General features: G+C 43.9%; 1 protein-coding gene across 4 annotated transcripts in view; it reads right to left on the reverse strand.

Annotated features, from left to right (window-relative positions):
• Window positions 1-495: 495 nt before the first annotated feature.
• VGLL4 (vestigial like family member 4) overlaps window positions 496-14,468 on the reverse strand; it is a 153,763-nt gene continuing 139,790 nt past the window's right edge. For all 4 annotated transcript variants that reach the window (XM_075939633.1, XM_075939635.1, XM_006117609.3 and 1 more), the window contains 3 exons: window positions 10,948-11,170; window positions 6,323-6,446; window positions 496-3,228 (listed from right to left, as the gene is read on the reverse strand). In XM_075939633.1, coding sequence (XP_075795748.1) covers window positions 2,960-3,228; window positions 6,323-6,446; window positions 10,948-11,170 — 616 coding nt within the window. In that variant the 3' untranslated portion in view covers window positions 496-2,959. The remainder of the gene's footprint in view (window positions 3,229-6,322; window positions 6,447-10,947; window positions 11,171-14,468) is intronic.

The following is a 14,468-nucleotide window of genomic DNA, read 5'->3' on the forward strand; positions in this document are numbered from 1 at the left end:
CTGGGAACGATCCCAGTTTGACACAGCACTTCCTTATTCTAATCCAGTCTCTTGAACCTTTTAAAGCATGAGATCACTTTAAGTGCAATCCAGGATCTACCTCAAACCCAAACACCCCTGTCCTGCCTCCTTCCCGTCCCTTCTCTGAGGTCCTGTCCCTGCTCACTCCATCCTCCCTCCCACATCCTCAGTTGCTTTTATCAGGCTGGGGGCAGGAGTTTGGGGTACAGGTGGGGTTCAGGGCTGGGGTTTGGAATGCGAGCTCCAGCCCTGGCCCTGCACCACTCTCAAAGCAGCCAGCAAATGCCCCTCATTGCTCTGTGGATACGGGGTACAGAGCTAAACCTCTCAGGATCACATGACAAAGCGTCCAAGATCAATCAGTAAATCCCGATCTACCGGTTGATGACCACTGTTCTAATCCTAGCAAACAGAAGACTATGATTTTCAATACTTCCCTTTTTACTGGGTTACAAAGAAGAATATGTACACACCTGTGATTTAAGAGCACTTTATTGTTCTTTAAGGCTACTTTTTAAGTACAAAAAAAAAAAAGATGGCCTGCCAAACCTTTTTTTTTTCCCCAGGTGAAACAAGGCCACAAAAGAATGGTATATTACAGATTTACAAACATGGAAAGAATCTTTCAGACTGAACTGTAGCAGATAACATGGCTCTGTGAAGAAACTTCACAATGCGTTATTATTTACTTTCCCCCCAACCCTTTGGCTTTCATGACATAATTGTTTTTAATATATTTGTTTTTACTGGACATAGCACATTAAATCTTTATTGCCCCACATCCATTTACCTATCTCAGATAAGTAAATGTGACCTTGTAAAACAGCTACTACTGAAAATATTAGCTTTAAAAACATTTGTGTTTACAAAGAAATGTAGAAGGAATCACATTTTCCACAGAGTCCATCTACAGTATTAGTATTTTACTGTTTAATGCTCAGTAGCCTGTAGCAATAACAAACTAGTGGCTATTAATGCTAATGCAGTGTTCTCATAGAATAACTGTGTTCCTGCACTTTTTAATGTATTACAGACAAATCTACAACAAAAAAAGATCAACTTTTTTCTCCAAACAAAAAATGAATGATTACAATAAAGGAAAGGGAAAAATTAAATAGCTACATATCATTAACAAATTAATTGTTCCTCAAAAAATACCTACAAATTTCTCTGTACATTCTTTACGCACAGCGTAACGATGGTCTTAAAGTTACCTATATAAAAAAGTGTTCTTTTAACAATTTTCCTACAGAGAGTAGGGTACTGAATGCCAAAGCAGGTGAGCGTTGACTACCCAGTAAGATGGTAGTGAAATGTGTGAAACTGGGGGCTTGTTTTTGTGGTTTTTGTTTTTTAAAAAATTGAGCAGCCACCCTCTCAACATGAGTAAGAGCCAATCTTCTGATAGTTTTTCAAATTAAAACAGCTTAACGTATTTAAAAAAAAAAAGCCACAATGGACCCAATACTGTAACAGTCCATAATACATCACATGTAGTTCATCTTTCATCTAATTATAACTTTCTACATTGAACCAGTCTCTTCTGGTAACCCAGTATCGTTTCTTAAAAGCACTACTTGTAACTGTACTGGAACGGTGGAATGTATGGGGGAGGGAGAACAGTTACATTTAACAAAAAGATGAAAAGTACTTTATTACTAACACAGCTGTGTTGTTATGCCTGCCTCTATTACCTAATTTCTAGTTAGTAGCTATTCATATAGCAAATGATAATAAATGCAGTAATACCTGTATAAAGTTTTCTACTGGAGGAATGTATGCTGCCTTGGCATAGGTTTATGAGTAAGCTTAAAAATTAAAGCTCGTATTTCACAAACTGTAACAATCTGTTGTCCAAGATATTTAAAGGTAGCAGTTTCTATAGCTAGTTAAAGTTTGATTACACAGCCCTCTAGTTTTAGGAAGCAAATTCATGTTCAGCAGACAGTAATGCAAACATAACAGGTTATTCACTCATGCACAAAGCTAAAGCATCCTGTACCACGCATCATATATTTCTAAACTGATTCATGAATGAGGCCTGTCCTGAGGCTGTCCTCTCTTGCTGGTTGCTACTAAAGTGAATATCAAATACAAATATCAGAGTACAACTGTACCAGCAGTAAGTATATCTAGGATTGTTACTGACAAAAATAAACTAATTCTGAAGAAAAGCTAATAAGTATTATGTTTCTTAGGGTCTATACATTAATAGATACCAGCTATTTTTCATAACATGCATTTTTAAGCACTATTGAACCCTCTATCCTCAGCTCTCTTCTAACAAACTGCAGTGTTTAGAAAAAATTAAATGCCCGTGTGGTCTGTTAATGATGCAGTCCGGTTGCAAGCACTAAGCACCTGAAATCTAAAGAAAAGACCTATAACCTGCATGAGACTTCTCCTTCTAAAGCAGTTTAAAAAAAAAAAATCAAACTGATAGAAATGTCACTTAAACCCTTTTTTCAGCAGTTTGCCTTCAGGATATTAGCATCGTGCCATGCAACTTTAGTCCTCCTCCAATAGTGCAAATCATACATGACAGTTCTTTTCAAGTATATACATACAAAAGTATTTTGAGGGAGGGGCAGAGGGGGAGCAAGAGAAGCAAACCGGGCAAATTGCAGTCTTAAGAAGCTAATAGAAGCAAAAAGCATTTGGGTCAACCAACTGTGTGTGTAATGGCTTTTTTTGTGGATTCGCGTGCATTTTTCTTAAAGGGGCAGCAGAGGTTTCTTTGGTAACTGAGGCAGGAAAAAAAAGGATGCTACATCAAATAGATCTTTTCAAATAGTTCCTGCTATCGTCTTTACGGGCACCCTTGTACAAATAACAAGCAAGTACACAAAAACATGTTGAAAACTAATCTCCCCTCCCCCAACACTATTCAAAGCTCAGTCAAACCATGCAAATTCAGAAGTGTGATGGTCCACACTCTTCACGAGACTACAGAGGGCGAATGATTATGATTGACCATGTGGGAAGAAGGGGAAGATTGGCCCCTCCTTGAGGCAGACTCAGGACTGCTGGAGACTCCATCCTTTGCAGCTTTAATCTGAAGCCATGTATCCCCAAGTGCTTTGGCAAAGTGGTCATCAACTGATCCTGTGATGGACACAGAATTTGCCACTGGCTCAGGCTCCTTGTAATTCTTGCCAAGGCTTCTGCGGAAGTGCTCTTCCACCACTGGATCGCAGGCAGTGGTAGCTAGATGAGAAAAACAGGCAAGATTAAAACAGTATTTGAATATAGACTTTAGCTATCAGATGGGGCTTCCAGATTCTTCCTTCCTCCTATTTTGTTACCAGCTGGATTTTTTGCATCATTTTATTGTAGGAGATTTTAAAAAATGACGAAGCAGACCAAGTGAAATTAGGGAACATTTTTCTTGTTACCTGCACTAGACAAAGTTTGGCAAAGCACTTTTTATACAGAGGCCCCCAGATTTCTTGTATCATCCCTTAGAATGGCAATATACGTTTGAATAATTAACTGTCCAATTTTATAGAAAATGAAAAAAATCGATAGGAAATGCATTCACTTTGCATTAATCCCACTTGAGCCCATTCTTTAAGGATCTGATGCACAGTCAATTGAAGTCAACGGACTTTGGTTTAATCCCTAAATAACTTATAGATGAGCTGAAATGCTGTCTGCTGTAGCTGTCCAGGAGCTGGATTCAAGGGTTCCACTTTCTCCTGCTACCAGCAGCATTTCAAATAAGACAGTGAACTGCAGGCACTTTGCATGGCATTGGGGGGTGAGTAATTATCAAAAACCACTGTAGGAGAACAGATCTCTGCAGGTAAAGGAGGACTCATTTTAAACTCTTGTGGTAAATACATAGCTTTAAAATTTATGCACAAGACTTGGTAATCAACTTTTTAAAATAGGTTAAAAATCTCAGTTCCCCATTCTGTATTGTCCTATCTTGCCCAATTCCTTTCAAAACAATGGGATGACAAGCAAAAATAAATGGTTTTAATTGAAATGAAAACACCCTCACAAAAGGAGAAAATCATTGCCTGAAAATGATCCAAATCATTCCAAAACTTTTGAAAATGCAGCAGGTGTTCCAGTCCAGCTGATTTTGTTGGAAGTCAGAATATGAAGCACAATGGAAATATGTCTAGAAAACATCAATCAGCCCGGAGGAAGAAATAAGAAATAATAATTCTTAAATCTGCCCTGAAATGAAACTAGTATCTCAGAACCGTATGTATATTTAGGTGTTTGATATTTATAGTATTTAAACTGGGTGAAGTTTTCAAAAACACCTGAAGTAATTTAGGTTCTTCCAGAGTCCCATTTTCAACACTGATTCAGGCCTGGGGTAAGGATGTTAAATATTGGTTAGCTTATTAGTCGAGTGGTCGATGAAATTTCTTCCCACTGGGGCCCTTGTGCATTTCAAAGGAGGAATGCAGAACTCTGTGCGCAGCCCAAGGTCAGTGGGAAGTCCCGCTGACTCCGGGCTACTGGCGGGTGCCAGCTTTGAAATGTACAAGAGTCCCCAGAGGGAGCTCTTGTGCATTTCAAAGCGGAAGAGCCCTCATAGAGCCTGGAGTCAGTGGAGGAGTCCGAGTCCCCTGCTGACCTTAGGCTCCATGTTGCGCTGCTGATTTGAAATGTACAAGAGCTCCCTCTGGGGACTCTTGTACATTTCAAAGCTGGCACCCGCCTGCAGCCCGTGGAACCCGGGATCAGGACTCCCCAGCTGACTGCGGGTTCTGCACAGCATTTCCCCAGCTGAACCCGGGCTCCATGAGGCACTGCCCCTTTGAAATGCCGAGGCAGTGCCACACAGCTGAGCCGCTGCTTTAAAGTACCTTCTCTTTGGCTCCCCCCTTTGCTGCCTCTATCTGATAAAGAAACAAGGCGGGGGGGGGGGGGGGGGTCAACTAGTCCTTAACATCCTTAGCTTGGTCTACATATTTTGTAGCAGTATAAATATTTTGGTTCAGGAAGATCCAACATGCCCAAAAGGTGCTTATACTGCTCTAGTTGTTCCAGAATAACTATATGGGTAGATGTACCTTCATGCTGATATAACTGCATCACTTTTACTACACCTAAGAAATCACTTTTGTAAATGGGAGTTGCCTGCTTTTTTAAAAATGTTACCTTATGTTTACTGCCTAATAATCACACAGTTTAAGGGGGTAGAGCGAGTCATCCAGAGAGAAAGGCATTTTACATTTCCTTTTTAACCCCAAAGAAGGATGAGTGAAGAAAAGAAAATGTGAAGGATTTAAATCAAAGTTCTAAAAGCAGAAACCTATACAAGGGAATATATAGAGTTCCAATATAGCTTCCTTTCTGCATTTACACATAAAGAGGAAGCTTGATCCAGCACCATCACTGCAGAGTGAAACCTGCTTTTTGTAGCTGCAAAGGCTGGTGAGCACAGGAGAAACACAGTTCCACCTGCACTGCATAAAGTGAGCAGAGGGCAACGGTGGCTTGCTAAGTGTGCACACTGCTTTGCAAACAGACCTGTGCCCTAACTAGTTCACATGGCCGAAGATGAAGGGTTGGAAGGAGATTAGGATTTAATGCCCTATGCTGCTTGTTATTATAGGACTGAAAAAGCTATTGGTTATTTTTTTCTTCTTGTTTTTAAAGCTTTGCCAAGGAGTGAAGCCACTCTGCTGCCACTATTTGATAAATAACTGTTTAGAAAAGGCATCTTCTTACCCACGCACTGGCTTGAGGCACAAAACAACATCTGTAATGGTGCTTTGTGCTTGGACAAGGGGCTGCCCATACAAATCTGATTACAACATGAGGCCCCAAATATTTATTGCTTTTTGTTCCTCCAAGCTCTGTAGCTCCAACACAGCTAAGAGGGAGTGAGCTGGATTTTGTTGCACTTCCAACTGAACTGTCTACCAATTTCCAATCAATTACATTTCTGCAACACCGCCGTGGAATGGAAAGAACCCAGCTTGGCTCTCGGAGCCAAGGAAGAGTTTGCAGAGCTAATAGTTAGAAAAAAAACCATGTTTCCATTTTGGTACAGAAATTAGTGCTACAGAAACACAGAACCGTATAATCTGCTGTTAAAATCAGGGAAAGTGATCACAATAAAAAGTCCTTCTAAATAGCTGAATGTAGGAGAAAGGCCACCTCATTCAGAACAACTGAGCCACTAGCAAGACACAAGAAGCCAAAGCTCCCAAATCCTGCCATTTATTCAGTACAAATAGAGAAGGGTTAAAATAGGGTCTGTAATTTGGCCATTCAGAAATGCTGAAGCTCACACCTCAAGAGAGGAGAGAAGAAATGAAGCATAACTTACTGCTAGAAGGTCTTCTATAACTGGCTGGCATGGCTGAACCACAGCTACTGTGGGCAATGGGGCAGTGAGAGAGGTTACAGTTACGGTTGTTTGCAGAGGCACATGTGATTACCGATGGACGGTTCTGAGAGGGAAAAGAAAAGAACTGTTACCCAACAAGGTCACCAGAACAAACAACGCTAGCAGCTGTTCATCACTTAACACACACATTAACTGAAATAACGCCAGTGTGCCCCTGTGGTGTGGGAACTGCCTGCTCACCTCCCATTGATCACACTTCCCTGCTCCCAGTCAATGAGAACCGTGGAGGTGCTTGCAAGCAGGAGCGGTGCAACAAGACCTTTCCACACCTCCCTTCCCTCCCATACCGGCCACTTCCAGGAACAAAGCCTGCCTTAGCTAAAGTCCTGCTGCCCCACCCGAGATTATTCAATAAAATCCAGGTTATTCAATAAAATCCAAAAGGTTCCTCAGACTGGTCTCTCTCATGTGGAAGTGTCATGCTCTCCTCTTTCTGGACTGCATCTCAACACTTTTAAAGCAGTGTTTCTCAAACTGTGCTCACGGAGCCCCAGGGCTCCACAAGACATCTCCAGGGCCTCTGCGAGGTTGACAAACTGGAAACATCGATAGGTACAACACATACAATCAGTGGACCGCTGGGGCGCCGCATACATTTTTACGCATGTAAAGGCTTCCAGAGCCCAAAGAGTTTGAGAACCGCTGACTGAAAGTAATCAAAACAAAGCCCTGTGTGTTGTTGACATTCAGTTCTGCACTATGCTTACACCTAAGCAACACAGAGAGACTTTGCTGCTGTTAAGTTTCCACTGTATCTTCCTTCCAATGAACTTGAAGTACTTTGCAAACATTACTGATAGTTAAGTTAGCCTAACTTTTATAGTTGAAAAAACGAAGGCAATAAAATCAGCTAAATAGCTCGCCCAGATCATGAATTCTCAATCCTGTGCTTTACTCCTCGTACAGCTGTAAATCTGGAAAGGGCTGGGGGCTTATGCAAAGGGAATGCTCCTGGCTTCTCTAGGTAGCTGCCTGAAGAGAGGAGTAATGGAGGACACACACATTTTACAATATTTTTTGTAAAATATTAAAACTTTTTTGGCATAGTTTATGATGTGAGTTCACCTTGCAATGACCAACTTACATTAATCCTGCATCTCTGTAGCACTCGACCTAACTTGCCCCCTGCTCCCAGACACGGCCCCCACTCCCCTTGGTTGTGATTCCTGCCTCCACGTGAGCGGTTTCCTGCGGTGCCATTCTCTGTGTTGGGGGACAGGGAGCAGCACCAGGGGAAGCCACTTCCTTCCCCCGTAAGCCAGATCTGACCCACAAGGCTCCACCTTCCTCCCTCAAAGCGGGAAGCCCAAATTTCATGGAGAGGGGGTTTGCAGTGAGGCTGTAAAGTCACTGCAGGCTCCCTACTGCAGTGGGGGGAGGGCAAGCACCAACCTCGCAGCCCACCTTCAAGACAGTTGCGGACCACTAGTGGTCCGAGGACCACACTGAGAACTACACACTTAAAATAAATGAAGGGGGAAAATACTCCAGTTGCACGATTCCTTCATAATCAAGGCACAGTGGACACAGATTTCATTTTACATACTGCATAGCTGATAGTGCTGGTTCTACATCTTTGCATTCTCCACCCTCTCATTATATACATATGCACACTAAGATGCTAAAAAGGGTGTTTTTTCGGGGGGGGGGGAACACTCAGCCCATGGAGCCACCTCCCCCCGAACATGCTGCTGCTGCCTGTGTATCAGGCTTTTAAACTGGCTCCCCCTGCTGCCTTTGATACAGAGGTGGCGGGAGGCAGGGGGCTTGTGTGTAATTCCTTAAACGAATCCACTAGCGTAGAGGTTCTCAAACTTTTGGGGCTCCGGAGGGAGGCCTTTACATGCGTAAAAATTTATGCAAAGCCCCAGCGGTCCACTGTGATTGTATGTGTTGTCCCTATCGATGTTTCCAGTTTGTCAACCTCGCAGGGCTTCGCGGAGCACAGTTTGAGAAACTCTGCACTAGCACATCCCTAACGCACACAAACCTGTGTATAGGTACGTGAGTATATGAATAGATCTGAATGAGTTTTCTTTCTGTATCTTTCTCCAGACTTCAGAAGAACGTCTGTGCTAGCACTGCCTAGAACCACTGTGAACATATTCAAACAAGAAGGACAGTAAGTAGTGACTACAATTGCTGAACCACACTGGCCAAAAACAGTGTTTCTATACCCACATTAGACACAGAAACAAATACAGGAATGTGAGCATATATTACTAGTGTATGAACTGGCTTACGGTATTCTCAAACCTCAGCCTCCTACTGTTATTTTCCAAACACATTTTCCTTCTTGCACAATTTCTATACTGTAGTCTTAGGAAAGGCCCATCTCACCTTTCCATTTCCCTCAGACACTAGAGTGCAGCAAAGGTCAAACTGCCAACGATAACAAAACAAAAATCTGGCCGGGATGCTAGGTACAGTCCAGTACAAACACCTCCTAAGAAGCAGCTGAATAAATCCATGCTGCTGCCAGGCTGAGAGACAAGAGAGATATTATCAGAGCACCACTGCTGTCAGTGAAAGCTTGACCCTTTCTTCTCTGACATTGCTGAACTGTTAAGAAGAGGCAGAAAAGAACTGTTGTACATAGAATAGACCCAGAATCTGCACACTGAGCACTGTTCCCTCTAATTTTTTCCACCCTGAGCAGAATAAATGTTCTTATGCGCCCCAGTATGAAGGTGGATGTGCAATACACCTTCATATTGGTGTAGACAACAAAAGTAATGTAGTTGGAGTGGGGTCAAGGGGCTTCTGAGTGTGGAAGCGGGCTCAGGCCTGGGGCAAGGGGTGTGAGGGCTCTGGCTAGGAATGCAGGCTCTGGGTGGAGCTGGAGATGAGGGGACTGTGGTGCATGAGAGGGGCTCCAGGTTTGGGGAGGGGCCCTGGTCTGGGTTTCAGGCTCTGGGCTGGGGCTGGAGTATAGGAGGGGTGCGCTCCAGGTTTAAGAGGCGGTTCTGGGCTGGGGCTTGGGTTATAGAAGGGGTAAAGTCTCTAGACTGGGGGTGTGGGCTTTGGGGTGGGCTTTGGGGTACAGGGTGGTGGTCAGGGCTGGAAGGGACCTTGGCTTACCTGGACCGCTTTGTTCTGGGACTAGTGGGGAGGGATGCTCCCCTACTGGCCCGGCAGCTTCAGAGTTTGGGGAGAGATATCTCCCCCCACTGCTGCCTTGAGCCCTTGCCCGGGGCCCTGAAGCTTAGGAGAACTTAGACACTGAGGGCCACTGCCACACAGCAAGACTTTAAAACAGCAGCCCTGGTTGGATGCATGCACAGAGCTGTAGAAAAGAACTGTAGTGCCGAATCTCCAAGGAAAATGAGCTGGTAGAAAAAAACACTGCACCCAACATAAGAAATGTGCTGGTCATCCAGCCAAAAGATTATCTGCAAGTTGTAGTGGAAATGTTCCCCACTGAAAGATTCATCCACCTACATGGATTTACTCTTTGCAATAAATCATAGTAGGGAAGCAAGAAATGCCTGGTACAGGTGCCAGGTTATGTCCCCACAGTGCAGCTAGCCACAACTCACTGAGGTACAACTTTTCACAAGTCATTGGCTGAAGAAGTTATACAACTATCGATTCCCTCTATTCCACTTGTGAGGACTGTGGTGTTGGAGTGACAGTGGCTTTGATTCAGAGAAGAGAGATTATTATGTAAAATACATGAAAAACAGCCTCTCTTTGCAATGCTGGGATTCTTTAAAAGAAGCACATGTTGCTCCGAAGATGGCAGAGGACAAAAAACAGGACCAATATTCCATGCTTGTGTGAGCGTGTGCCACTGCCTGCCTCACCACTTCTCCTTTATGTGGGCTGGGATAGAAAATGAAGCCATTATGGAGACAGAGGCATTTCCAGTACGGTGATTTTCAAAGGCGCCCTCAAAGAAAGCTGAATGCCCATTGCACTTTTCGAGCTGAAGCAGTTATTCCCCCAGGGGCTATTTAGGAACCTTCCTCTCCCCCCCTCAACCCCCCCCCCCCATTATCTGAACGGAGTGAAACAGATTTCTCAGTGCGGTTGCATCTCTAATTCAAACATACACAGTTACAAACCATCAGGGCTGCCAGTGTGGGAAGGAGGCAAAGAGGGCAGCTGCCCTGGGATCCGACAATTTAAACAGGCCCAGGATTTCAGGCCATCGCCCCCACAGCAGAAGCCCAGTCTTTTAAATCTTTGCGGTATAGGCTGGGCAGTGCTGGGGCGGGGAGGGAGGGAGGTTTGTCCTTAGGCCAGCCCCCCCACCTTGCCCAGGGCCCGGCGAAGTCTGTCACCAGCCCTGCAAAACATAACCTGTGGGAGAGAGCTTAGGAAAGCTGTTTGCAGTCAAACAGCCAGGCGCTTTCTTTCACAAAACACACAATTGTAAAATGTGAAACAAACCAAACCAAACCATGGTTTGCTTGAAAAGTATTGTTGCCTACCCATCATAATTCATAACATACTCTCCTTATATGTGTAAAGACATCACTGTGTGTGCAGCAAAGTTTCCAAGAACAACCCAGAGTCTTATCAATCTAGAAGACAAGTACCTGCTGCCGTTCCACAGAGGTCAGCGTAGGCGTGATACTGACTGTTCTTGTTGCATCCATGCTATTTTTGGTCAGTGCTAGAGGTTGATCCATGGTCAAGCTTGGGATTGAGGCATACATATGATTGGCATGAAGGCTCATTGTTGGGGCAGCAGCCCGCTCTATTGGACTGCGACTCCTGTCTCTGTGCTCTTTTCGATAATCTCCATTGGCAGTCTTGTTTCTAGAAGTTTACATAGAAAAAGGCAGTCGATTATTGTGTAAACCGCTAGTTCATAAAACCATATAATAAAACGCTGCTCTTCTGTATAACTGAAATGACATTTGCAAGATAGAGGTCTTTTCAAAAACACCAAGAAATATGTGCTGCTCAATTCTTGGGAATAAGGTATAAAATAGATCAACCCATCACCTGTCTAGCCCATCATCTCCTGTAAAACATACACTTTTATTTACCGAGTGACTTATGCTTTCAAACTATGTTAGGAGATACAGTGTGTCATTTCCCACTAGATATCCTGATACTTAATTAATGCTTTAATAATCGAGCCATGTTCTGTCCACTCATCATACGTAAAGACAGAAACCTTCCAATTTAGAATCCTATAAAGCCTACCCTACCTTCCTCTCCCCCTCTGGCAGCAGGAGACAATGGGTGTGTCTAGACTACCTAGTTTTGTCAACAAAAGTGGACTTTTGTCGACAAAACTATACCAGCGTCTACACTACCGCTGAGTTCTGTCGACATAACGTCGACAGAACTCAGCAGTTTTGTCGACGCTGGTATACCTCATTTTACGAGGCATAACACCTTCTGTCGACAGAACTCTGTCGACAGAAGGTGTTATTGCCTGTAACGTTGCGTCCAGACTACGGAGTTCTGTCGACAAAGCAGCTTGCTTTGTCGACAGAACTCAATGTGTCTGGACGCTCTTTGTCGACGGAAGTTTTGTCGACAAAACGCGGTAGTCTAGACGTACCCTATGTGACTAAAAAGAATAGCATAGACATTGGGCGGAACTGGTTGAGTCTGTAGAGAGCCATGTATAATATATGTCCTGGGGATTCAGGTATAAAGGGCATTTTCCTCACCTAAGCATTGCCATCCACACTACAATATTTATGCCTGTGTTAGCTGGCTATACAGTATCTGTACTTTTCATGCTGCCAAAGTGTAGCTGTACCATTGGGCAACCCAATGATCATCAGAAGTGACTCCACTGAAAGCAATGAAATTATTGAAACAAAGAATACTTAGAGAGAAAACCAGTGTTTACTTCTGTCTCAAATGGTTATATTTTCTTTCACCAAGTTTCTTTAGTCTTCATGGGAATTGCTCTTGTGAATTAATCACAACCAACTGGTGAACAATCTCATCAAAAGATTCACTTATGTCATTAAGACCATTTATTGCACTTTAAATAAAAGATTTTCTATCTTTTTTTGCTTAATAGATGTATATTGGAGATTTCACTGAGGGAGGCTGCTAAACAGACAAACCATTAAAATGGAAATTACATAAAGGAGAGAACTGTTCTTTCAACTTGGTGAGTCAGAACATGCAGTAGGATATAATCACACATCCACATAAGCATTTGTTTGTTTGGCATTCTGGAAAAATCAGGATTTCAAAGGTAAAACTTTATCAAGAGTCCCATACTGTAGTTCTGGAACATCAAGCTCATATCGAGGATGAACGACAGAGTTGGAAGAGAAAAGTGGCTTTATGAAAAATCAGAAGAAAAACTTAGAGCAAAAGCAGACCTTCTGGAATAAGGCTGTCACATACTCAATATGGATACTTGTTAAATAAATCAATACACCATGTTTTATTACCCCATCAAAACAAAATAACATGTAAAGAGAGGCTTTGCAAAAATTTCGGTATGTCTCTAGGATTTGGGCTGCAAGAGAGAGAATAGCTTTTTACCATTATAGTGAGATTATGCCAACATCAAGATGTCAGCAATACTATTCAATACTGAAACAACTGACCAGTAAAAGAAGCCACTGCACCTGGTATTGTTAGAGCTTGCAGGAAAAGGGAAGCTAACAATTGAGAAAGTCAGTTAAAATGTCACAATTATAAACAGATGCAAATAGGGAATCCTAAGGCCTGCTAATAACAATTTAGTCATCCTTCTTACATAAAAACTAATAGAAATAAAATTGCAAAGTTTACATAAATGTAACACAATTTAGCCATCTTTATTTGACTTATCCTTTTACAAAGGGGTTTTTATATTTTAATTTTATACTAGTACAGGCAGTCCCCGGGTTACGTACAAGATAGGGACTGTAGGTTTGTTCTTAAGTTGAATCTGTATGTAAGTCGCAACTGGCGTCCAGATTCAGCCGCTGCTGAAACTGATCAGTTTCAACAGCGGCTGAATCTGGACACCAGTTCCCACTTACATACAGATTCAACTTAAGAACCCCAGGCGTCCCCAAGTCAGCTGCTGCTGAAACTGATCAGCAGCTGATTCCAGGAAGCCCGGGGCAGAGCAACTCTGCCTTGGGCTTTCTGTAGTCAGCCGCTGGTCAGTTTCAGCAGCGGCTGACTTGGGGACGCCTGGGGCAGAGCAGCTCGGGTGCTGCTGGGTTGGTCCAGTAGCGCGGCCGCTCCTCGGCGCTACTGGACCAACCCAGCAGCACCCCAGCTGCTCTGCCCCAGGCGTCCTGATTCAGCAACTGATTCAGCGTCCTGAAACTGATCAGCAGCGGCTGAATCAGGACTCCTGGGGCAGAGCAGCTGGGGTGCTGCCGGGTTGGTCCAGTAGCGCCAAGGAGCGGTGCTGCGGGACCAACCGGCAGCGCCCCACCTGCTCTACCACAGGCCCCGGGCTTTGCTCCACGTCTCCCTGGTCTGCTGGGGGGGGGGGGCACTAGCTGCGTCCCCCCCCAGCAGACCAGGGAGACGCTGAGCAAAGCGGCGGAGGACCCGGGCCGGACCCGCGGTGCTTCCAGATCAGCGCCGCGGATCCGGCCCGGGTCCTCCGCCGCTTTGCTCCCCGTCTCCCTGGTCTGCTGGCTCCCCCAGCAGACCAGGGAGACGGGGAGCAGCTTTTCTCGCCCCGGAGGAGGCGGGCGGCGGGACCAGGCGTCCCGCCGCTCCAGTCCTCCGGGGCGAGAAAATCCCCGTTCGTAACTGCGGATCCGACACAAGTCGGATCCGCGTAACTCGGGGACTGCCTGTATTCAATAACTCTGTTTTGAGGCATATGTTTCCCTATCTTCCAGAATCAAAACTACACCTAGATTTACACTATTTTTTAAAACATTGCTACCTTTTGTTCACATGTGCCATTAAAAGATGGATGATTACGCCACATGAATATTTAACATATAGTAATTTAAAATACAGGACAGACTGGGAAAGAAAGAGGAGCAGAAGGGTAATCGGCCACTTCTTAATGACTGCATTAAATATGAGGAAATGAAAGATTTAAAAAAAAATTTCTGTATTTATACTGACCTAATTATGATTGATGATGAAGACAGATATTAGCTCTAAGGCCTAG

Source organism: Pelodiscus sinensis, chromosome 11 (genome assembly GCF_049634645.1).
Source record: "Pelodiscus sinensis isolate JC-2024 chromosome 11, ASM4963464v1, whole genome shotgun sequence".
Lineage (NCBI taxonomy): Eukaryota > Metazoa > Chordata > Testudines > Trionychidae > Pelodiscus > Pelodiscus sinensis.